The sequence below is a fragment of the Carlito syrichta genome, unplaced genomic scaffold (genome assembly GCF_000164805.1).
Source record: "Carlito syrichta isolate Samal-C Ts95f unplaced genomic scaffold, Tarsius_syrichta-2.0.1 Scaffold301530, whole genome shotgun sequence".
Taxonomy (NCBI): Eukaryota; Metazoa; Chordata; class Mammalia; order Primates; family Tarsiidae; genus Carlito; species Carlito syrichta.
The window spans coordinates 21,083-46,185 of record NW_007245626.1 but is presented as its reverse complement, the minus strand read 5'-3'; the positions used below and the strand labels follow the sequence as shown (position 1 = coordinate 46,185).

At 46.5% G+C, this 25,103-nt stretch overlaps 1 protein-coding gene across 1 annotated transcript in view; it reads left to right on the top strand.

Moving 5' to 3' along the window:
• The window catches only part of STRA8 (stimulated by retinoic acid 8), a 37,910-nt gene extending 21,388 nt beyond the window's left edge, over window positions 1–16,522 (top strand). The window contains 7 exon segments of the mRNA XM_008054805.1: window positions 619–694; window positions 1,174–1,258; window positions 6,575–6,601; window positions 7,499–7,775; window positions 11,244–11,317; window positions 13,797–13,908; window positions 16,448–16,522. Of these exon segments, the coding sequence (XP_008052996.1) occupies window positions 619–694; window positions 1,174–1,258; window positions 6,575–6,601; window positions 7,499–7,775; window positions 11,244–11,317; window positions 13,797–13,908; window positions 16,448–16,522 (726 nt within the window).
• The last annotated feature ends 8,581 nt before the right edge of the window (window positions 16,523–25,103 follow it).

Here is a 25,103-nt window from a genome sequence, read left to right as displayed (position 1 = left end):
GGAAGAAGATGAAGGAGGAACGGAGGAAAGAAGGAAGAGAGGAGGAGGGGGGAGGAAGAAAATAAGGGAGGGAGGGAGAAAGGGAGGAAGGAAGGGAGAGAAAAGGAGGCGGGAGAAAATTTAGAGTTCAAGTTGACAGAGCATTTCATAAGTTTTTAGATCATCTGGAGTACACACATATAGCACATAAAAATATTGGGAGAAGAGAACACTCAACGTTAACCAGTTGTACATTGAGCTAAAGTCAAGCCCTGTGCATTTTGCAAGCCTGGGGTTGACGATCATTTAGATTGTACCTCCTCAGTCACCATTTATTCCACCTTCAAGCAGCCTCTGTGGTCATTTGCCTTTATACAGCACTAGTAGCTTGCCGAACGAAGCTTAATTGTTTCCAAATACTTTAGCATTTCAGTGAGAATTTCTTTCTAAGATACAAATGAAACTTCATACCTTCTGTGCATCGGAACAAACTTCCTGTCCTCTTTACTGACAAGGTCAAGGGCTGTGACTGCATCCGAGGGAGTGTAGCTTCAAACTGGGGAGGGGGTTCCCGGGTCCACAAAATTAGTCTCTGCAGTGACAGACTGGCTTTTCAGCACTGTCTGTTTCTGTCCTCAGTGGCAGGTTCTGAATAAGGCAAAGAGTCATATTCAGGAACTGGAACAAACGCTGGATAATTTGCTGAAGCTAAAAGGTAATAAATTTCTGCCTGCCAACCCCTCTCCTTCCCTGGAGAAGGCAGGCTCGGTTTTTAAAAAATTGAATACAGAGAGATTGGATTACAACGAATCAATAAATATTTATTGAAGGCCTGCTGTGTGCGGGGTCCTGTGCTTGGGCTAAGGTTGAGAGTCACACCCCTGTCCTCAGGGAGCCTGCAGTCTGGCAGGACTGGCAGGAGTCACCGGGCCCTGTGAGTTTGATGAGTTCCCTATTGGGGAGCTGCTGAAGGGCCCTGATTGCATCTTCAGAAGCTAGAAAAGAAGCGGGCTGGCACTTGTCAAGTGCTTTCCTCTCACACCCAAAAGGAGAAAACTGGGCCCTGGTTTCCCTAATGATGCCCTTGGAGGGTTCAGGGTCCCACTCATGGCCCCACAGGGCCAGAAGGGTGAGAGAGACTCAACAGTGTCACGACTCTCCTCTTTGTGACTGTTGCCTTCAACTTCCTGATAGAATCCTTCAACTTGGAGGACGGGAATGCACGTAGCTTAGAGGAAGTCAAGGAAGAATACTCCAGCATGTACTCTGGAAACGAGAGGTAAGACCCAGCAAACCCAGGAAGATGAGAACTGTCTCATCCTGACAGCTCTTGGGTGCTGTACGGTAGCAGCTCATCCTTCCCCTCCAGCCTGCAGAACTGTCAGGGCTGCTGCTCACCCATTTAAAATAGTCTTGGGCCGGAGAGAATTATTTTCTATTTTACTCTGACAACATGCATTGGACTTTTTTCCCAATGATAAAAATGACCCATGCTTACTATAGAAGATGTAAAAAAATACAGAATATATATTGTGTCACCACTCAGAAAAAATTTATGTTAATTTTGAAGAATGTCCATCTATTTTTTTAAAAATTTGCACATTGCTTTTTAAAATGAGATTATGGTATTTATATTGTAATATGTATAGCTTTTCCTATATGTATATGTTAAAACCCTTAGCTAACTGGGCTCGGTGGCTCAGTCTGTAATCCCACGCCTTTGGGAGGCTGAGGTGAGTGGATTGCCTGAGCCCGCGGGTTCGAGACCCGCCTGGGCAGGCGAGACCTCATCTCGACAATAAATAAAAAAATTAGCCAGGCGTGGTAGTGCACGCCTGTAATTCCGGCTACTCGGAAGGCTGAGGCGGAAGGATCACCGGAGCCCAGCAGGTCGAGGCTGTGGTGGCTGGGAGCGGCCACTGCACTCCAGTTTGGGCGACAGAGTGAGACTTCAACTCAAAAATAAATAAATAAAAAAAATAAAACCCTTAGCTAATGACTTTATTGAAGGATATATAAGAATACAAGAAAAACACAAATCTCAGCCTACTTTGCAAGCCTCATGGAAATCTAAGAAAAAACAAATTTGACTTCATGAGAACCTAAGAAAAACCAAATTCAATATCACAGGAACCTAAGAAAAACCAAATTTAACTTTGAGGAAAAGAAACCATAGTATATCCAGGTGTCACAGATGCTGAAAGGGGGAGATTATTAATAATGTCACATTCACACTTTGAAAGAGAAACTGATTTGAGAAATGAATTTCTTGTAATTTATGATCTCATGTTTTATATTCAACTCTTACAATATCTGGGTTTTTTATGTATGAGGGGGGAACCAAAAAAAACAGCAAAACTGTGTTTTGGAGGGCAGGCCCATTGTAGTTGAGGCTTCTCTTGCTAGGTAAGTGTTCTAGGAACCTATCAGCATCAGGGCAATAGCTAGCATTGTTGTGAGAAGCTGTGTTCAGCTTCAGTGAATCTAGTTGTTTCTTTTTTTGAGTTGGAGTTTCACTCTGTCACTCAAGTTGGAGTGCAGTGACACGCTCATGGCCACCCCAGCGTCGACCTGCTGGGTTCCTGTGATCCTTCTGCCTCAGCCTTCCAAGTAGCTGGAATTACACTACTGTACCCGGCTAATTTTTAATTTCATTGTAGAGACGAGGTCTTGCCAAGTTACCTGGGCTGGTCTTGGACTCGCAGGCTCAGGCAATCTACTCGTCTTGGCCTCCTAAAGTGCTGGGATTATAGGTTGAGCCACCAAGCCCAGCCGAATCTAGTTATTTATTTTTTTGGAGAGTCTTTCAACGCATTTGCCCATTTCATGATGGATGATTTACAAATGCACCTACCCGCATTGTGCTGAGTGAGTGTTCAGCAGTTTTTGACCAAAAACACCATGACCCCTGTGCCCCACCCACCCTATTTGCCCAATCTTGTCCTGAGCGACATTTTTTTGTTTCTCTGGATGAAAAAAGTCCTCGAAGGGAAATATTTTGACCATGTGAAAGAGGTGAAACAAAAAACAGCAGAAGCACTAAAAAAAGCATCAAAATAGAGGAGTACGAGTTCAAAACTGTTTTGAGCCGTGGAAAAAGCATCTCCATAGGTTGCATCAAACGGAGAGTACTTTGTAAGTACTCTTCATTTGTACATGTTTAAGCATGTGAGATACATGTAAGTACATGTTTAAACATGTAAGAATAAATACACAGTTTTAAATAAATAAGTTCTGGGACTTTTTTGGTCCCCTCGTGCCTACTGTGTGGATATTTTGTTTGCTCTGCTCTCAGAGGATGGCCTGCCCCACCCCTTGCACTGCACCTTCGTCCTATTGAGCTATTTCAACAGCAGCCTGGGCTTTGGAGGCCATGGCTGTGCCCCTATGATCTCCAGGGGCCCCTGGACATGTCCAGTTCTAACCATATGAAGTCAATCCACGTTGGCCTCTGATGACACAGAGAATACATGTCATCTTTACCCCGCTAAGAAAGGAACTGCAAACTGCTTGTATTCAGAGCTTATCAGAAGCCTGCCTGAATGCAGGGATGTGATTCTGTAATGGTCTTGGTGAGACCACTCATGACTTAATTGATTCTCTGTGCTTTTTCATATTTTCTAAATTTTTAACAATGAATGTGTATTATATCCTAAGAGAAATAATCAGGGAAAAGTAATAAATCAAAAATGAAGTAAAATTCACATTGTAAATAATGTGAAAATATACAAAAGTGTGAAGAAGAAAATAATCACCTATCATCTCACATACGGACAGCATTGGTCACCATTTTGGTCCCAGAGGGGAGGAGGCATGTGGTATGTGTATGTATTGAGTGTAGTATGTTTGTAGCCTTGTTCTAAAACTCAGAATGGAGCCGGGCTGGGTGGCTCAGCCTGTAATCCTGCACTTTGGGAGGCTGAGGTGAGTGGATTGCCTGAGCCCGTGGATTCGAGACCCGCCTGGCCAACTTGGCGAGAACTCATCTCTACAATAAATCAAAAATTAGCCGGGCGTGGTAGTGCGCGCCTGTAGTTCCAGTTACTTGGAAGGCTGAGGCGGAAGGATTGCCGGAGCCCAGCAGGTCGAGGCTGCGGTGGCCAGGAACAGCCACTGCACTCCAGTCTGGGCAAAGGAGTGAGACTCCAACTCAAAAAAAAAAAAAAAAATCAGAATGGGACCCATCTTTATTATATAAGCCATCATTTCCTTACTGATAAGAGATACTAACTTTATTGCATACTTATTAAAACTTATATCATCTGTCCATAGAATAATGGCTAAATTTCTTTTAAAATTGTGAGAATTAGGGAGGATTTTTTTACTACAATAATTAAAACTGTGGTATCAGCACAGGGATAGATTAATTATATTTTATAACACAGGGATAGGTTAATTGTATTTTGTAATTATTATATTTTAATTAATTATGAGGGAACTTAAGTGCCTTTGTTCAAGACCATCTGTATTTCCCTTCCTGGGGGCCAGGTGCAGTGGCTCACACCCGTAATCTCGGCACTTTGGGAGACTGAGACAGGAGGATCCCATAAGGCCAAGATTTTGAGACTAGCCTGGGCAACATAGTGAGACCCCCATCCCCACAAAAAAATTTAAAAATTAGCTGGGTGTGGTGGCACATGCACAGTGTAGTCCTCGCACTTTGAAAGGCTGAGGCGGGAAGATTGCTTGAGCACAGGAGTTGGAGGCTGAAGTGAGTCATGATCGCACCACTGTACTACAGCCTGCAGCCTGGGTGACAGAGTGAGACCCTTCCTATCTCTAAAAATAAAATAAAAATAGGCCAGGTGCAGGGGCTTACCCCTATAATCTCAGCACTTTGGGAGGCCGAGGTGAGAGGATTGCCTGGGCTCATGGGTTTGAGATCAGCCTGTGCAACTTGGTGAGACCTCATCTCTACAATAAACCAAAAAAACAAAAACAAAAACACCAGCCACGTGTACCTATAGTTCCAGCTACTTGGAAGGCTGAGGCAGAAGGATCACCTGAGTCCAGCAAGTGAAGGCTGCAGTAGCCACGAGTGTGCCACTGCACTCCAGCCTAGGTGACAGAAGGAGAGTCTAACTGAAATAAATAAATGAATAAATAAGTAAATAAATAAATACAAATAAAAAAGTAATTAATTTTTAAAATTCCCTTCCTGGAAACTATTTATACCCAATCTTTGCTCAGTTTCCTTTTGTGCTGGTGGTTTTTTTCTTATTTAATTGTAAAAGTTCTTTATTTATGGAGAAATTAACTCTTGTTTTACTACATGCCTTGCAAATAATTTTTCCTTGATCATTTGTTTTAATAGTTTCCTTTTACGTTTTGTTTTTTGATTTTGCCATACAAAAAATGAAGTCTAATCAATAAATTTGTTATGACATCTGAGTTTTGGAGAATACTTAGGAAGACTTTCTCTGCTCTGAAATTTTTTAAAAATCCTCCTGTATGTTTTTCTGGTGAGCTTGCTTTTTTAATTCAACATGGTACCTTAGCGGTTATTTCTAGAGGTATGAAAGAGCCTGGGTGCAAATCCTGACTGTCCAAATTGTGTCATGTTGTTTCATTCTCTTAAAAGTGCCTTCCTGAAGAGCAGAATTTTACATTTTGACAAGTTCAACTTATTCTTTCTTGTAATATAGGTTGAGCTTTTGGTTTAAATCTAAGTATTTCATGTTCTGTGCTATTATAAATGATACTTTTAAAAATTTAAACTTCCAATTACTCATTGCTTGTGTGTAGACATATCATTGATTTTTATGTATTAATTCTGTATTCTGCAACCTTGCTTAACAGTTCACTTATGATATCCAACAATTAAGTTCATGAATTCATCCTCGAAAAAGTGCAACATACCTCATTGCTGAATATCACTATGGCCACCTTTGAAGTACTCACCTTGGGAAGCTATGCACTGATGGTTTGTGAACCTAATTGTCGGACATTGTTCTAATCAAATGTTTAAATTCCTTGAGATTTTCTGTATAAATAATCACATGGTCTGCAAATAAAGACATATTTGCTTCTTATGTTCCAATCTGCATACTCTTTATTTATTTGGCTCACCTTAGTGAACTGGCTAGAACCTTCAGTATGATTTTGAATGAAAATTTTAAGAGTAGACATTGTCTTATTCCTGATCTCAGAGTAGAAACACTCAATTTTTTATCATTTAGTATTATGTTAGCTGTTACACTTTCTTGTAGATACTCTTTATCAGGCTAAGAAAGTTCCCTTCTATTTCTAGTTTGCTGAGAGTTTTTTGTGTTTTTTTTTTAATAAATAGATGTTGATTTTTGTCTACCACTTTTTCTGCATTTATTGAGATGATCATATGATTTTTCTTCTTTAGTCTATTGATATGGTAGATCTCATTGATTGATTTTCAAATACTGAATCAGCCACCTTGCATTCCTAGGATAAAGCCCATTTGAGCATGATGTATTCACCTTTTTTGACATACATAATATATATATATAATTGAAATATATATTGTTGTTCAAATTGTGTTAAGAATTTCTGTGTCCATGTTTGCAAGGGATATTAGTCTATATCATGTTTCTGTCTTCTCTCCCAGCCTGGTCTCAAATAGTTTTCCTCAGAATGGCTTCTCCCCCTGGTGCCCAATTGAGGCAGTTGGGAAGGATGCTGAGGAGGAAGAAGATGGGGAAGAAGAAGACCAAGAAGAGGAGGAGGAAGAGGAAGAGGAAGGAGAAGAAGAGGAGGAAGAGGAAGAAGAGGATAAAAAAGTGCTCTTATACTCCCCAGTCACTTTGTGGCCAGACCTCATGGAATTTGAACGGTGTGAACAGCTGCATGGAGTAGTTTCATGCACCCAGGGAGCCTCCTCCCATTGGGAAGGGGACAGAGGCTATAGCTAAGCTATGCTGCAGCCTCCATGCATGATTTGGAACATGGTTCTGAGTCATGGAAGCTTCAGAATTTTCATATAGGAGTGGCTCAGGGATAGGATTGGCAAAGGGGCTAAAGAAATAGTCTTGAAGCGTCATTTGTACAGAACATGCACTGCCTTTACTTTGTGTATTTGGAGTGTCTGGGGGAGGGAGGCAATTATTGTGTAGTATTGCTAATCATCCCATTCCCTACACAGCCTACCACACCCACATCCACACCCCCCCGCCACACACACACACACACACACACACATACACACACACATATACACACCACAAGTCTGCACTGGTCTAATAGTAAGAGAAATGGTGAATGGCTGGCTCAGATGTCCCTTGCCACTGCCTCCTGTTGACTTCCAGAAGCATGGGCTCCATAGGAGGCTTACTCCACAGTTGAACCTGACTTACAGGCCCCAAATTAAAGCAGGGGTCATATCATGTCTGCACATTCATGGGCTTTGTTCTCCAAAGGTCGGGGCATGCAGAGACTAATAAGGCTAAACCATGGCACTGTGGCCAGGCCTGCACACTCCAGACTTAGCCATGAATGGAATCCTGAGGAGAAGGTTTGGGTCTGAGAGATGGTGCCACTTCTGTTCTAGGTATCTCAACTTTTACAAGCAGACGATGGACCTTCTGACTAGCAATGGGATTGTTTCCTCAAAGGAGGTGACACTGCCCATTGTCTCCGCGGCCATCTCCCACCTGTGGCAGAACCTCTCGGAGGAGAGGAAGGACAGTCTCCTGCAGGCCTGGGTGCAGAAGCATGGTGGCCTTGCAGGGGCCAGTCAAGAGGCAGCCTATGCCGAGGGCAGTGTGAAGGACAGTGGGGTGGACAGCCAAGGGGCCAGCTGCTCGCTGGTCTCTACACCAGAGGAGGTGAGCAGACCCTCAGGGTGTTTTGGGGGGGTGGCAGGAACCCTTGCCTGGGGACACCAGGGCTTTGTATTTACCAAGTTCGAGGTGCTGTCTGGAGTCTGGGTAACACTGTAGGTGTCCAAATATCTATGACCACAGAACAGCATTTTTTTCCTCCTGTTAATTTCCTGGCTTTTCCATGGGAATAATAGAAGAAAAAGGCTTAGGAGATTGTCTCAGTGGGATTGCTTTGGCTGCCAGTGACTTTATGATTAAATCATGAAGAAATGCACTACTCACATCCAGAGAGGTCCTGAAGCAGGAGCAGCAGCTCAGTGATGTCCCCGTGAACTCAGGTTCCTCCCTTCTGTCTGCTCTGCTTCATCTTAAGGCTGGTGTTTCATCCTTCCCTCTCCTCTCCACTTACCTCATCTCCTATGGCTGTGGAATGGCAGATAGAGTGATTGAGCTGTCATTCTTCCTCCTTTACATAAAATAAGTGAAAGATTTCCTGTGAAAGATTCCTTATGAATCAAGGAAGATTTTTTCAGAAACTCCTATTATACCTCTCCTGCCCGCTCAGTGACCAGAAATTGTCCAGATTACCAGTTTCATGAGCCAATGATGCAATAGAGAGAGGATCACATTTGGGCCAGTCAGGTACAGTCTTTGAAAAGCAATCAGTTCCTTCCCCAAAGAGCACTGGAGTCACTAGGTGGAAAGAAGGCAACCACAACTTCCACTGTAAATGCATTTCTAAGTGTTTGGGTAGGCTAGCTCGAACAGGGATGGTCCGCAAAGCAGAGTGTCAGGTGGCATTAGTAGTTGCCCAACACTGAGGTAAAAGTGGGCCCACAGCTGCTCTTTGGAAATTAGGAGAGCCTTGGAAGACTGCTGCTACCAAACAATGGGCCCAAAGCCACTCTCACTCTCTTTCCCAGGGGTAGGCAATTTCTTGCTCTCTGTCCATGCCCTGTGCTTTGTAGGACATTTACCGCCCACAGCCTCCTGATGATATATGCCACCCCCTTTCCCTGACTTTCCAGACACCCCTCAGTGGGTGGTCCCTTTGAAGAAATGGCTATGTTACTCTCCCAGTGTCCATCTGTGTAGTCTTAGAATCCAAGAGCCTCTAACTGCCTCTCACCCCTGGGTACATCCTTGGAATTCCCCCATTCTCCTAGAAGTTTACACAGCTATCAGCCCCAACCCTGGAGAACAAGAGAGATGGGTGACATCTCAGTTGTTCTTCTAGTTTACAGTTCTAAGCAATGTGACTCCCCCAAGACACCTAGTTTCTGCTCCAGTGATTGTGTCACTTTCAGCACACATTTTTTCCAAATAATTCTGCCCTTTGGTCACCTGTTGATGGTCAACCCTCCATTATCTCCCCTGATGTTTCTCAACTGAATCACCTGTGAACTTTTGTAAAAAGCTGGGTGCCTGGCTCCTACCCTAGACCCACTGAGTCGAATCCCTGATGGTGTGGTCTCCATATATAGGCATTTTTAACAAGTGCCCCAGGTGATGATACATGTGGGTATTATTGGAGAGAACTCCCAGTGCAGATGCGCGATAGTCAATCTTATCTACTGCCTTAGTCCTCTCCCCACCTCCAACTGTGAGTCTACCAGACTTTGTTTTTCCTCTAATGTTGGGTCCATTGTGAGAAGACACAAGTTTTCCTCCACGATGGTTCAAGCAGAGACAGATGGTCAGGCAGCCAGAGACTTCATATCTGAGGTATGCGTGAAAGGGCAGCCAGGCCAGGTGTCTTCATAGCCTCAGAGTGCCTAAACCTGGAGTCTTGCATAAAGAAAACAAGAGGAAAATACAGTCATGTACTTCATAATGACATTTTAGTCAAAGATGGATCTTATAAATAACACTGGTCTCATAAGATGATAACGGAGCATATATAGAAACCTGATATATGACATTGGCATTGCAGTTCAAGTAGGGGAAACGACTGATATTCGGTAATGGTGCTGGGATATTTGGTTTTCCACATGAAAAGCATTTATAAATAATATATATTCTATCTAGGTTTGTGTAGGTGCACTTTGATGTTTACACAACAACAAATTTCCCTGTGATGCATTTTTCAGAACATACTCCTGTTGCAAAGTGATGCATAACGTTATATACCAAATGCCTGAGCAGTTCTGTCAAAGATGACTGTGCTCACATTTGCCATCGTGAACACTTCCTTAAGGAAGAGCATATCCAAAGAGAAGACACCCAGAATGTAATGTCCTCAAATCGTGGAAATGGCTTGTCTGAGTTTTTCAGGGAGCAATATGGGTGGATGTTCTTCTGGTGTCAAGGGAAGCTGGCAGCAGATTCCCTACACAGTTTGGGCCAAGCCAGGGCTGCGTAATAAGGTAAATAGAACAGAGAACACTCATGCTTAAGGCAGGGACAAAGCCACAGCTATTCCTGCTGTGGCTTCCAAAGCAGTTTCTAAGTCAGTGAACTGCTACAGCTCCCTGTCCATCTGGAGAGGTTAGACTGTGGAGCAGGCGTGTTGGGGCCAACCCCAAAGGCACTGAATGATTCCACTTCGGGTTCAAGAGTTGTGACTCCATAACTGTGATGACCACTCTGGAAGAGCTGCAGGGCCTGGCCTGGGGTTCTCTCCCAGGCTGACCTGTGAAAGGGGTTTGCACACATGAGCATGATGTATGGTCTGCAACCTTTAATGGGCTGTTTGGTTGAGGACAGGAATTTAAGTCCTGGGTCCCTCTCTGAAGCCTGTTGGGGAGGAACATGGAGTTGATGGGCTTCTGGACTGATGTTGGGGGCACAGGTCTTTCATGGCCCCTTTTCAGATTCTCTTTGAAGTGACCAAAGAGATACCAAGTAGAGGGACAACAGAAAAAGTCCAGAAAACTAGGAAGGGAACAAGTGTCCCAAGGGATTCAATTCTAGGGAAGCAAATTGGAGGAAGACAGAAAGGGCAGGTAGCAGCTCTCTGAGGAAGAACAATGTGTCCCAGAGAGGGATGAGGAGAGAGGAGGGGAGACTTGTTCCAGGTCACACAGTTAGTGAGTGGCAGGGCCGGGAGTTGGCCCTCCTGCGGCCTAGCTCCTGGACCTCTGAACTCAGCTGCCCTGGCTTGAGACTCCTGGAATATCAATCTTGGGCTCAAATAGTCTCTCCACTTTGGGAGGTTTGGATGAGCCTTTCCCAGCTGTAAACTGAGGCTCTGGCTGTTGTATCTCACACCTGAGCTCCCACCTTCTTTAGTAAGAGGAGACACTGTCCCTCTCAGCCACCTCTAGAGTTGGCAGTTTGTCCTGGGTTGCCTAGTACCCAGCCTCTGGCAAGATCACTGAGCAGAGCCCCCGGGTTTGGGCCCAGCTAGCATGCATGCCCTTTAGGGATGTGGTGTAAAGAGAGAGCCCTTTCTCATCTCTCCCCCAGAAGCCCAGAGTTGTCAGGCTGTCTAGTAGTTGCCAACACATGAAGTTCTGTGCTTTCTTTCAGATCCTTTTTGAAGATGCCTTTGATGTGGCAACTTTCCTGGACAAAAGTGAGGCTCCAAGTACATCGAGTTCCAGGTGAAGAAAAAGATGTGAGATAGTGTATGCAAGTGTGTATATGAGTGTGTGTGTGCAAGTATGAATGTGTGGGTGGATGTGAGATGTATGTGTATGACTGTTTCTGAGTCTGTGGGGGGTGTCTAGGAGCCTCTCTGCAGCCCTTAGGTGGGTGCAAAATTCACTGAATGTTCTTGGGGAACCAGTGTTTTCTGTGACTGGAAGTGTACTAGTTCTAGGATTGTGCCATTTCCCTGGGAATGACATTGTTCAGGGTGTCCTCAGAGTAGAAAATTCTTTCATCCTATTGCAGGACTGGACACACAAGGTTCTTAGCTCCAGGCTGTGGAAAAACATCTGTTCACTTTGCACCATTTCCCCCGTATGTCTTAGTCCTGCTACTCCATGTTTAGGGCTGCTGCATCCCTACTATTAGTCCATTATAGATCAAATATCATAGACTGAGTGCTTATAGACCACAGGAATTTATTTCTCACAGTTCTGGAGGCTGGGAGGTCCAAGATGAAGGTGCCGCAAGATTCAGAGCTCCTGAGGGTCCGTTGCCTCACAGATGTCACCTGTTTGGATATAACCTCCCATGGAGGAAGGGGCCAGGAATCTCTCTGGGGCCTCTTTATAAGAGCACTAATTCATCTGTAAAGGGTCCGCCCTCATGACTTAATCACCTTCTAAGGCTTCGCCTCCTAATATCTTCACATTGAGGATTAGGTTTCAGAGTATGAATGGGAGGAGGGAGACACAAGCATTCAGTCTATAGCACCCGAGATTGGGCAGCCCATAGGTAGGTCATAGCAATAGATCTGGTAAAAATTATCAGGGGGTTCTGGGGCATGGAGAACCTGAGCCAGCATGGCCACGGTTCTATGCCCTGATCTTAGTGAAGTCTCTGAGCTGTACGAAGTGGGGAAGCTCTTCATGATGCTGATGGAATTGGATCTGGAGGCAGGGGAGGAGATGGCCAGCCTAATGAAGTGGGAAGACCCGACACAGGATCTGGGAAGATTTTAAAACAAGAAGCAGCTTGCCTAACTTTGCTCCAAAGGGGCATTTTCTGAGAGAGAGCTAGTTTAGGACTGAAGTTCCCTTGCTACTTTGCTTGAAAAGCTGTGGTTTTATGGCCCAAAGGGATAGGTTCTTCGGATACCTGTACTGGTGCCATGACTAAAAAGAGGCCTGGATGTTTTGCCTGTCTGCCTTAGGAGCAAGAGTGACACTCCCGTCCTTGTGATCCCAATAAATATCTCCACTGTCCTCTGGATGAGCGCCTGGCCCCAAGTGCTCATAAGCCTTGGAGCCACAATTATCGCTAGTTACCCAGCCTGCTTCAAGTAGAGCTTCAAGCACAAGCAAAACAGATATCAGCATTTTCCCTCCAATTCCTCTGGCTCCACCCAGGCATAGACAGACTTGGAGAGAAGTGGGATTGACAGAAAAGGGCTTTCTCCTCTCCAAAGCAATCTTATGGAGTGACTCAAGCACTTCTCAGCATTCAGTCTATAGCACCCATGGTCGGGCAGCCTGTAGGTAGGTTATAGCAATAGATCTGGTAGAAATCAGGGGGTTCTGGGGCATGGAGAACCTGAGCCAGCGTAGAAACAGGTCTATGCCCTGATCTTAGTGAAGTCTTTGAGCTGAACGAAGTGGGGAAGCTGGTCTTCATGATGCTGATGGGATTGGATTTGGAGGCAGGGGAGAAGGAGATGGCTGCAACTGGCTGGAAGCAGATGTTCCTATTTCTGTGTTGGGCTTGGGCTACAAAGACAGCTTTGTCGAGAAGTTGACAATGTGCGCTTGCCAAGCAGTATTTTGGAACTCTCTACCCTGCTGATAGAACAACAACAAAAACCTATAAAAATTTTTTCTACTTCCACTAGAAAAGGCAGGGGTTACTGCCAGAGGGTTCCTAAGTTAACAGTGAGACTTCATTGCAGGAGGAATTGAGGTCAAACACTGGTTGTTCTGCATGGCTTCCAGCCTCTGTAACATGGGGCTTCTCCCCTTGTCCCAGACAGGCCAGGGAAAAGGGGCCTGTAAAGCAGACCTCCTTTCTGTGCCAGGGCTTGAATTCCATGTTAGACTTACCAAGCAGTGGAATCTCAGGGGGCTGAACCCCAAATGGGCCAAGAGCTCCAGAGCTGCCTTGGCAGCAACAGGTGGAGCCAGAACCCTGGGGCATTGTGGTAGGAGGTTAACTCTGAAGGGTGGAGAAAATCTTGCTTCCTTGTTCCAGAGGCCATGACTCAGAACATGGAATTAGGGCACAGGAGCCAGTCTTGCTATAGTCTCAATTTTTCAGGGGGTCCTAGACGTGACATTTGAGCAGAGGCAATGCAGACATTTCAAAAAGAGGTCTGGGCTGTCTGAGAATTTAAAAGAGCTTGGTCCACACTGTAATCCAAATATTTTAGGGGAAGGGGAAGCAGAGGTGAGAGATTAGGATCCTGAATATTTGCTCTCTCTTCTTTCTTTCTATTGTCAGTTCAATGCTTGCCAGCTGCAACCCAGAAAATCCAGAGGAAAAGTTTCAGCTCTATATGCAGATCATTGATTTTTTTAAAGGCCTTTGCTGTGTTAGCCCTCAGTTAAAACAGGTAGGACAGCAGAGTTCAGTGACACGTTCCTGGATGGCACAAAGGGCTAATGAAGGACCCTCACCGAACCTCACCCTGATCACACCACGAGGGACCACTAGACAGGGACATTCTTCCGTCCTCTCTGGCCTTCTCCATGGATGGTTGACTTCAGCCTGATGCCCTTGAGGAATGGAAGACCTCCAGGGCAACTGAGGAAAGAGACAGAGGAATGTCCTTCAGGGCAGATCTGGACTGGGAGCACTGTGAAGTGGGAGCCAGATCCCAGGGGCCTGGCTCTTAGTAGACATTCATAAATGTTATATGAACCCTTGACAGCTTTCCAAAAAGCTGAGTAGTTTCATCATCTTCTGAGACTCCACAATAACATTTGCTGTCAGATTTTGAAGTATATCGATTTCTGCTTCCAAATTATGCCATTTATGGTGACACAAGTGGGGGTCTTGGTTAGGTGGTCCATTCCTAGAAGCTTTCATGGGGGCAGAGGGCATAAGCCTGAGCCACCAAGGGAACAGGCCCTTTCAGATTCATAGCTATGAGTTTTTCTCTATCAATTCAACAAAAATACAACTGTTTATTTAAAAAGGTAAGTTATAAACGTGGCAAATATTTGTCTAAAAATAGTTAGGATGCCTGTTCAGTAGTCTAAGGTATATGAGTAACCTGGCCTGTTTCCCACTAATTCTTCATTTTCCTCTGTTGAGACCACTTTGCATCCTGAATTGGAGCAAGAGCCCTTTCCTACAGTTTGCATTCCTCTTCCCACTAGTCTTGGGTGCCTGTCCCTTGCAGCAGCTGTTCCCTTTCTCTTGGATACAGTTAAATTAATCTACTTTACTAAAACTTTGAGAATAGATTAAAAGGACAGTCTTGGCTTTTCCTCCTACTTTTTTTTGAAAGAACAAGCAGGGATTAGCATATCGGTATAAAGCAAACATGGCCAAATATCTGTGCTCACACGAATTGCCTTGGGAGCTTATTAGAAATTCAGATTCCTAAGCCGAGCTCGGTGGCTCAGCCTGTAATCCCGTGCCTTTGGGAGGCTGAGGTGAGCGAATTGCCTGAGCCTGCGGGTTCGAGACCCACCTGGTCAGCAAGACCTCATCTCTACAATAAATCAAAAAATCAGCCGGGCGTGGTAGCACGCGCCTGTCATTCTGGCTACTTGGAAGGCTGAGGCGGAAGGATCGCCGGAGCCCAGCAGGTCAAGGCTGCAGTGGCCGGGAGCGGCCACTGAACTCCAGTCTGGGCGACAGAGTGAGACTCCAACTCAAAAAAAAAAAAAAAAACAGAAATTCAGATTCCTGATGTTTCAAGATTTTCATTGGTGTTTTGAGAGCGGGGCCCAGGAATCTGTATTTTGAACAAGCTGTCCAAGTGGCTCTGGGGCAGGAGGCTTTGATGACTCTGGTGTAAAGAGGGAAATTTCATTCTTGTTTCAACCTTTGCTGTTGTCTTCCCATTGAACAAGAGGCTCATGCGATTCTCCTAGAGACTGCCTGATCCCACCTCTGACAGTCTTTGTCCCCAGTTCCTTGCCCCCATCAGAAGAGCATGGTGAATGGGAACTGCTTTTCCAGGGCAAGAAGGGCTTGGTTTGCAGAGGTCATCCTTTATCTGGATGTCACCCTTGGAACCAGGTCTCACATTCATTAAATGGTTGATTTGAGTCAGGGATGCTGCCGAGGGCCCATGGAGATCAACCCTGATCTGCTGGGCTAACAAATTCCAGGGGTCATTTTCTGCCAAGGTGAGAGAGACAGGAAGAGCAAAACCCAGGAACAGACTTTTAGGGAAAGAGGTCATGGAGAATCCTGAGAGGTTGGCTGGGGTTATTGAAAGGGAATGAGAAACATAGTGCTGCTTCTTAAAAAAACTATCTCCTAATAGGTAACTCATGCACATGGCATAAAATTCAAAGTTACCGAAAGACATACAATGGAAACTCAGTCTCTCTCCTATCAGTGTCCCTTTCCTGCTACCCCATATCCTCTTCCAGGGGCAACTGCTACGACCAGCTTCTTGTACACTCATCTAAAGATATTCTACAGATAATTCTATATTCCTTCAAACACATGGTAGCCAACTATACACATTGCTTTGCACATTGGCATTCTTAAAGCCTTTATCATAGAGTGCTACCTCCTTAAAAACAAAGCAAAAAACCAGCTGCACAGTGCTCCATTGGTGGGTGCACCATGGTGTAATTCTCCATCTCCTATTGATGGGCATTTGGATAAAGCTTTAAGGATTACCTGTCTCTATTATGGAATGCTGGATATCCCAGGTTAGGAAAGAAACCGGTTCTACTACATCCTTTCTGAGGGTCATAGAGGATAGAGTTGTGTGAAATGGAAATGTGACCTTCCCCTTAGAGCTCTTACTTCCTGGCTGAAGCTGGAGATGAAAGTGCAGCTGAAGACATGTAGGGTAGAAACTGGGGGAGCTGGGTTTGCCTGAGATGCAGGAACCTTCCTATCTGTCTGGGACTTGAAACCCTTAGATAAAAATTAAACTTCTTCTACTTTTTGTTTTTCAGGAACCAGACCTTCCCATCGATGATGAGATGATAATGTTGAGGTGCATGGAGACCTTTGATGATGAAGATCTGTAATGCAGAAGGGCTGGGAGGGCCAGAGACTGAATGAGAGTGGGCAGTTCCCAACTTTAATCCTGGCAGCTAAAACTGCACCTGACTTGGCCTCGGGACTCTTTGGAGTGGCTGTCCTAGAAGCATTTTGGTGGTTCTAGTTTATGGTTATTATAAATTGTAAGAGAAGCATGGCCCTGTGTTGGTCTTTTGGGGTTCTTTGGTATAAGGAGCTGGCATGTTGTGGGGCACATACCCATTGTGCTTCTATTAGGTGAGTACTAGGTGAAGCTGAGGCCCAGGTCACAGGCCTTTTAAGAAGAGGACAGGCAGGATCTGTCTCTGGAGGTGACATAGCACTGGGTGTGTTCAGCATGTACTGGGCACAGTGCATTGCCCTGGTGCGTTCTACAGAGCTCCAGAGCCTGCCTACTCATCCTGCATACACTGGGAGCCAGAGCAGTGCTGACCTCAACCCTCTGCTATAGAACAGCAAGTGGGACCAGTTGTTAATAAAAACACCTGCACAGGAGCTGCGATGCAATTCGTGTTCAGAGCTTTCTGGTGAGGCTTCTGGGCAAAACATGCATAAAGGGCTTGCACACTGGGGGTGAGGGTGAGTTTTCTGTGTCAATTTGGTTAGGCCACGATTCCCAGACATTTGGTAAAACATTATTTTAGGTGTTTCTGTGAAGGTATTTTTAGATAAGATTAGACTTTTAATAAAGCAGATGATCCTCTAGAATGATTCCAATCATTTAAAGACCTGATTAGAAAAACACTGGCCTCCCCAGAAGAAGAGGGAATTCTGCCAGCAGACTGGCTTTGGACTCAAACGCAACTCTTCCCACCCTGCAGATTTTGGACTTGCACCTCCATAATTGCATGGGTCCTTCCTTAGCATAAATATCTTTCTTGTCTCTCTTTGTACAGCACATCCTATTAGTTCTGTTTCTCCGGAAAATTCCAACCAATGCACTAAATACGCAGAGAGAATGGGGTCTACCTGGCTCTTATAGTTTACAAGTCATAATGACAGCCCCTCCCCTCCACTGAAGGCCTCCCAGACACTTGGACTGTTTTATCTTCTCGTAAGAACGTGACGTACTGGTTAAGTCTCAGGATCCACACCCAGTTGTCTTCAAAGCCCCTGCTCTTACTGCACTGTCCTGTGATGCATGAGCCAACCCTCAAGGACTCCTACTGAGGATGTGCAAGGATTGAAAATTTGCCTAGTATTTCACAGCTTACAAATGGCCAAACTAATGGGGCAGATGAAGGCTCTCCAGGCAGCTGAGCAGGCAGGACTTCCATTCTCAGGAGTAGCCTGAACTCACGTTGGAAAGAAAGAAAAGAGGAATGCAGGCACACAGGTCAGACACCCTCAGCAACTCAGCAAGCCAGCTGAGTGGGAAAGAAGAAATAAGGTTTTACAGGGGTGTCTGCACATAGTAGGCCTCATGCAATGTGTGCCAGCTCTAACCAGCACCTCCCTTTTTGTACAAGCACCACCCTGATCCTATTTATTACATGTTTGTGACTTCATTCTTGGACTAGGATGTACCAGCAGCTCCCAGTCAGGGTGGACCGCAGCAGAATGTGAAAGTGTCCCTTCTCCCGCAGCCTCATACTTGGATGATGTCTCCACCTCTAGTCCTCAGCCCCAACAGTCCTCTGCTCCCCTCCTCCCTCTCCTGTGGGACTTGTTTGACATTGGCACAGACTGGGGATGACTTTATGGCATAAAACTACTTTCACAAGGTACTCATTCTCTCTTCCTCTCCACTAAGGACTCAGATCGGCAGGTATCTTCCTCTGTCAGTCAGTACAGTACTGTCCAGTCAGGGTTCTGCAGAGAAACAGAACCAATAGTCTATAGAGAAAGGTATGGATTTATTTTAAGGAATTAGTTCACATGATTGTGGGGACTGCTGGTTTGAAATCAGAATGGCAGGCCACCATGCTGGAAACTCAGCAGAGTTGAGGCTGCAATCTTGAGGCAGAATGGCATCTCCTGGAAACATCAGTTTGCTCTTATGGCCTCCAACCAATTGGGTGAGTTCCACCTACATTATCAAGGGCAATCGCCTTCATTTAAAGTGGACTGATTGTAGATGTGAATCACATCTATAAAATGCCTTCACAGCACCCACTAAAAAGTGTTTGATTCAATACCTGGATACTACAGTTTGGCCATCCTGATGAATAAAACTGACCATCACAGGTACCCGTTGGGGATTTTATGTTGTTGCTGATGTTATAACAGCTCTCTCGGGAGGCTGTGCAGCCAGTATTTCCTCCATTTGGCAGCTGATGAAACAATGATTTGGCTGAAGCCTCAAAACCAATGAACAGAGGAGAACCACAGATCACCTGACCTCCAACTCTCTCTCTTTTTTTCCCAATAAGTTAGAGAATAGAAAATTTTTTTGTTGATGTTTTAAGGAGAAAGACACAAAAAGCTCCAGTCTGCCATCAAAGAATTAGGATTTAAAACTATGAAGCCAGTCCTTGGACTTCATAGCCTGCTGGCCATGGATGGGAGGGGACCATGGAGGCCAAAGTGGAGGCAGGAAGAGACCAGATGGAAAGGCCAAGAAATGGATTCTCCCCTGGAACTTCCAGAAGGAAGCAGCCCTGCCCACACCTTGGTTTTATCCCTGTAAGACTCATTTTTAGACTTCTGACTTCCAAGACTATAAGAGGATAAATTTGTGTTCTTTCAAGCCACTTTGTGGTCATTTGTTACACAAATGACCCTAGGAACCTATTACAGGGAAAATAAGGTCTTCAACCTCAACACTTAAAACTTCTGTACAGAGGATACACTCAGCTACCATAGTCCTCCCTGGGATGTCTTTGGTAGAGCCAGTAGAGAAAACTGTCTTTTTCTTTTGCCTTTGCAGCCACAGTGGAAAGCTGTATACAAGGGGGGCATGTGAACATCAATCTCAGCTGCAGCAGGAGAGAATGAGGTCAATAGGCAAGGAGAAGCAGCAAAAGAAGAAAGAGAGGAGGAGAAAGAGAGGCCTCCGTTCTCATCCTTCAGGCCCTGGTTCTTCTTATCATTCTTACCGTGGTTCTGGGAGCTCTCCCAGTTTTCTTCCTGCCCAGCTGCAAGAACCGATAAGACCATATAACTTTTGAGTTAAGCCTTTCTCATTCGCAGCCAAAAGGGCCCTGACTACACAGAGATATCTCGTGTGGCTCACAAAGAATTCAGCCTGAAAGGCTGTGACCACCTCCCGCTGGCTGCACCAGGGCAGAGCCGGGGGGTGCCCCAAGGCAAGATGCTCTACAAGCCAGGCCACAGTGATGCCTCAAGGTCAGGACTGCACCTGCAAGATTCTCCCTTCCCTTTAGGATTCTTCTGAGAATCAGAAGCTTTTAAAGGTATTTTCAGCCTGGATCATCTTTGGAGATACTGGCTGCTCTGTTCCTCTTTCTTTTGATTTGCTTACCACTCAACTCTCAAGCACATAAGCTGCTTCTATAGTATTCCAGGACTGGCTGAGGAAATCTGGCCGCTGGACATCATTCAGGATCGTTCTCAGGAAGAGTATTATCACATGATCCATTATATCATAGACTTCAGCTGTATCATATTCCACCCTCCACTTCACCTTCCTGCCCTCTTAAAGATGTTAAGTGGCAATCCTTCTTCTCCTAGATTCACTGAATTTTGAGGGGCTAGAATTGTTCCAGGAGTTGAGGTGGAGTTTGCCTTTCTACCTCAGGGTGCTTCCTGGGCAGTTGTGTGTTGGTTAAATACGCCCTAGGAATAGTCTTCAAGATTGGCCATTCTGTACACATTGCCGAATGAAGGAAGTTGGAATTATATATCCCTCCATATGGGAACTTGTAATTGTACACATTGAAGGTCATTTCCCTCTTCCCTGGCAATGTGTTTCCCATTGGTTCAAGTAATCACCACACAGAAGAACTGAAGGGAATGTGAGGTCTCATGTACCTCATCATGCATTGCCACCTCTGGCTCACAGTCTCAGGAGTCTTCCCTTAAGAAATCCCACGGATTTTATTTTTCCATCTGGAGAAAGAATCCTGTATCTATATCTCGAAGTCCAGTCTTAGGCCCCTCCTCCCCACTTGGTGACCCCTCCATTTCCAGGGTCACTTGGATATTAAAAGAAATCTGGGGCCTGAAAGGCTGTTTGAAGGTTTTAAAGGGATATTTTTAAAAAGATATTAAAAAGAGTTTCCAAGGGAACCCTATTCAGGGCAGGAATGCATTGTGTATTACCTCACTACACAAACTTTCCTAATGTTTTGGGAAGGATGAAGGGGCACGTTCGGTCCTGTTGGCCCGTGGTAATTATGGCCAAGAGGTCACACCAGGACACCCAATCCTAGAAACCAGCCTGGGTGACAGTCAGAGGAGTGGTGAGTGTGGCCCCCAAAGCGGCTTAGGGAGCCCTTCCCTGTTTGCTACTTTTCCTGACTGGCTGGAGCAGGGGTCAGGCCTTTCCTCTGTTGCGGTGGCAGGGGCGTCCCTCTGAGAACATGCCCAGAGACTTGGCATTTTCGTTTTAGGCAGCGAACTCCGGCCTCAGAGACTTCAGGGCGCTTCCCGTGGGCCCCAGAGAAGCCTGATAAGTGCCAGGCCGCAGGCCGCCACCCCCACCCTCGGGAAAGGGCTGCACCGCCCAGGTCCCAGGGGTGGTCGCGAGGGGCGGGGCGGAGCGTGGGGGCGGGGCGGACGTAACCACGGCAACCCCGAGCTGGCGGCGGAAGGCTCCCGCTGGTTTCTGGCCTGTGGGAAATTAAGTTTCCAGCATCGGTGACGAAGAAGGGCTCCCCTGGAGAAGCAGTGTCACGGTTACAGGGTGAGACTGCCGCCCTGGCCACACCCTACCCGCAGGCAGGAGAAGTTTGGGAACAGCCAGAGTCCCTCCGCCTGGCTTAAAGCTCTGGGGGCTCCAGAAGACTGGGACAGAGGCGGGCCTTCGTGGGGCGTGCTGGGGACGATAGTGTCTTAACCCCTTGCAGCCCCTGGTGGCAGGGCTGCAGGATTACAATCCCAGCGTGCACCGGCCTAGGGGGCGAGGTGCGGCCCTGGGGGTTAGGAGCAGGGCGGGGCGCGCCTCGCGGGCCATGCGGGGAAACTCAAGTGTCTATCCGGCTCCCAGCCGGTTTGGCGCGGGGCTGCCGGATCCAGTCCCGGCACGAGCCAGGCAGGGCAGAGGGCGTGCGCACTCTCCTGGGGCATGCTGGGAACTCTAGAGCGCCCCCCCGGCCCGCTGGTGGAGGGCTTCAGGACTACATCCCCAGCACGTACCGGACTGGGGCGTGGTACAGCGTCTCGCCGCGCGTGCTGGGAATCTGGCGACTCACGGGCTCCCCGTCTCGGTTGCGTGGCTGCCAGGGCTACGATTCCAGCGTGCGCTGGCCTGAGGGCAATGCGCGACTGCTGGGCACGCTTGGAACTCTAGCATCTTAAGGGCTCCCAGTCTGTTGGTCCCAGCGAGTGCAGTGCTGGGTGAGGTGTAGCCCTCACCGGGCCGGCTGGGAACGTCAGCGTCGTAAAGCCTTCCCGTCTGTGGGTGGCGGGACTGCAGGCCACAATCCCAGCATGCCCCGAGATGGGGGTGTGGCTGCGCGCCCCGCTGAGCGTGCCGGGGACACGCTCCCAGGCTGTTGGTCGCGGAGCTGCATCCCGAGGGTCCTCGCGTGTGCCGGCTGGAGGCGGCGGGCGGCCCGGCCGTAGGGCGGTGCGCGCCGCATCCTGTCAAAGCCGGGCTGGCCGCTGACTCCTGGCCACCGCCTTGCCGGGGGAGCGTGTTCCGAGAGGGCCGTGAGGGGCGGGTGCGCTGGGCCGTGGGAAAGCTGTGGTGCCGGAAGTGCACCTCCCCTGGCCCACGTCGGGCGGGCTCTTTCTTCCTCCTTCCCCGCGCAGCTCGGAGTCTTCGCCCCCGCTCCCGGCCTCTCCAGAGCTCCGGCCTTCTCCGTCCGGGGCCTCCGGCTTCCTAAGCCGCTGTGGGAGCGGCTGATGACCCAGATACCGCCCGCTGGTACGCTGTTCTCCGCTCGCTTCAGCTGGAGCCCAGTCCAGCCGTTTTGGGAGAAATCCCTTCCCGCCCTGCGCGCACGGCTCCAGAGCTTTGCAGGGGGACAGGGCTGTGACTCCCTGGAAACGTCACCCTCCTTGGCGCCTTTTTCTTGGATGTGGAAGCTGAGGATGAGGGAGCTTGATTCTTGGGTCACCCGGGATCTGCTAAGAGCAGAGAATGAAACCCCACTTCCCAGGCACGTTTCTAGTGGCCATTTTTACCAATCCTGTTCAGTGGACCAGAACTCAACCTGAAACTGATAGGGCTGCAGGCATTTTACACTTGCCTTATCTCTACTGAGGCCTGAGTGAACAGTGTCTCGGAGACAGATGGCCATCTGATCCCTCAGGAACAGATGATGTTCCAGCTTTGGGGCAGCGACTTTCAAGGTGAGGAGCACTTAGGGAACGATTGAAACCCGTCAGTTTAGCACCTCTGCCTTGGATGGGAGGCTTGTCACCCACAGCAGAGAGGGATGCACCTGCCTCGCTGGGGCCCATCTGTTGAACTTTTCTGTCTAGACAATAAAAACCTCCGGGAGCACTTCTGCTTCCATGTCGCCTCCTAGTAATTGAAGTTCCTGAATTGCCATGACCTCAGTCAAGTCTTTGTTTCCCGAAGGAACCACTTTTCATGTTTCTATGTCTAATGTTTAAAAGCCTGAGTGTTAATATACATGAAAATAAGACATTGTTCATATCACTGGTTCCAGTGGGTTTTGCTTGTGATTCCCAAATATGGGATACTTCCAAAGAACTGAAAAACGTAGTCATGGAAATGAACCCTTGTTGCTGTACTTTGTGAAGAATTTATCCCTTCAGGCTTAACTACACTTGAGTTCATCAGTACCTTTGTAAAGAAAGAAAAAACGTGTGGCCTCTGAAAGCGACAAGATGAGGAAATACAGGGAGACCACAGCGCACAGCACTGGGGCTCTTCTTATTTTAAATGGGGCCTATGGGGGCAGTCTGTGTGGTCAGGTGCCCGCATCCCTCCATCATTCCTCAGTATTCTCATCCTGCTCCTTCCTGTCCCCTCTTTAGGTTGAGGTTTCTGATTGCACTTGTCCATAAGTCTTGTATAAGGGTGGTGTTACATGTGGATACATTTTAAAATGGGGATTTATGAAGAGGAGAGTTTTGTGATCTCTGGTCAGATGCACTGCTGTTGGGCGTTCTGCAAAGACATTGTGCTCTCAGTCCCCACAGTGACTGTCTCAGAAGGTCGGTCTTGATGCCACTGCAGTTGGTGTTTATAGAGCTAGGTGCTCTTTGTGGCTGGTGTCTCTTGCTTGGATTTCGTGGTTCTAACCCTCCTCTGCTCACCCCATTCTCTCTAGTGTCTCCTGGGTTGCCAGGTTTGCTCCAGTTTCCTGGGAGCCAGTTACATAACTATTTCAGACAGTCTTTAGGGATTCCACCCTTACTTCTGGGCTCAAGCGATTCTCCTGCCTCAACCTCCCAAAGTGCTGGGATTGCAAGCATGGGCCACTGTACCCAGCCCGCTTTTTTCATTATTTAATTTTGTATATGTCTCAGATAATTTTCTTTTCTCTGAAGTCTACTTTTTCTGCTGTTAATGTAACTGCTTGTGCTTTCCTTGATTAATACTTGCCTTTTCCCAGCTTTTTATACTTTAAATCTATGTATTATTATATAGAAAGTGAGTTTGTTCTAGAGGGCATATACGTGGTCATAGTTATTAAATCCACTTTGTCAGTCTTTGTCTCTAATTGATTATTTTAGGCTATTTACATTTAAGATAATTGTTAAGATTTTAGTCTGACATTTTATTTTTTGTTCTCTGTGTACTCTGTTTTATTTCTCAGTAGTGTTATTAAGGCTATGTTTAGTCCATGTCAGGGTTGAAGAAGGGTCTGAAAAATCACTCAAATATACCACGTAAATAGTTTCAAGGTGTATCCACACTTTTAAAAAAAATTTCTCCCTGGCCAGTCCTTGAAGAGACTAGGAAATTCAGCATTTCCTTCAAGAATGGAGATTCCTTGGAAGTGAGTTTCAACTTGTGTCAAGAAAGGGGAATCACATACCACCAAAGGCAGTTTCCCAGGGTCTCAAGAACAAGGGCATATAGAAGAGCTGGGTCACATGGGACTGTGGTGGTCCTCTTTTCCATCTGAAAGGTACTGCTGCCTCCAGATACCCTCAGTATGGCAATCTCACTTGATTCCAATACCTAAAGTAGGCAAAAATGGTAAGATGTAGACTTCCCTATTTTGTGCCAGACATGTCTTAGAGAAAGCCCATATATCTAAATTACCAAAGAAAGGTATAAAGAGGAAAATGCAAAATCTATGCCAGGTCATTTAGTGTTTTTTTCTGGGACCCTAGAGTCCACATAAGTTTCACGGAGACTGAAGAGTGCCAAACCTGCAGAAAATTGAAGAGTGACTGTCAGACCTGCCTCTTAGGCCTAGAGTATCAACTTCCCATTTAAGTTCATGATGCAGAATTGTCTTTTAAAGATGACATGCCAAAGTCAGATATCAACAAAGAGTATTACATGAAGAATATGGA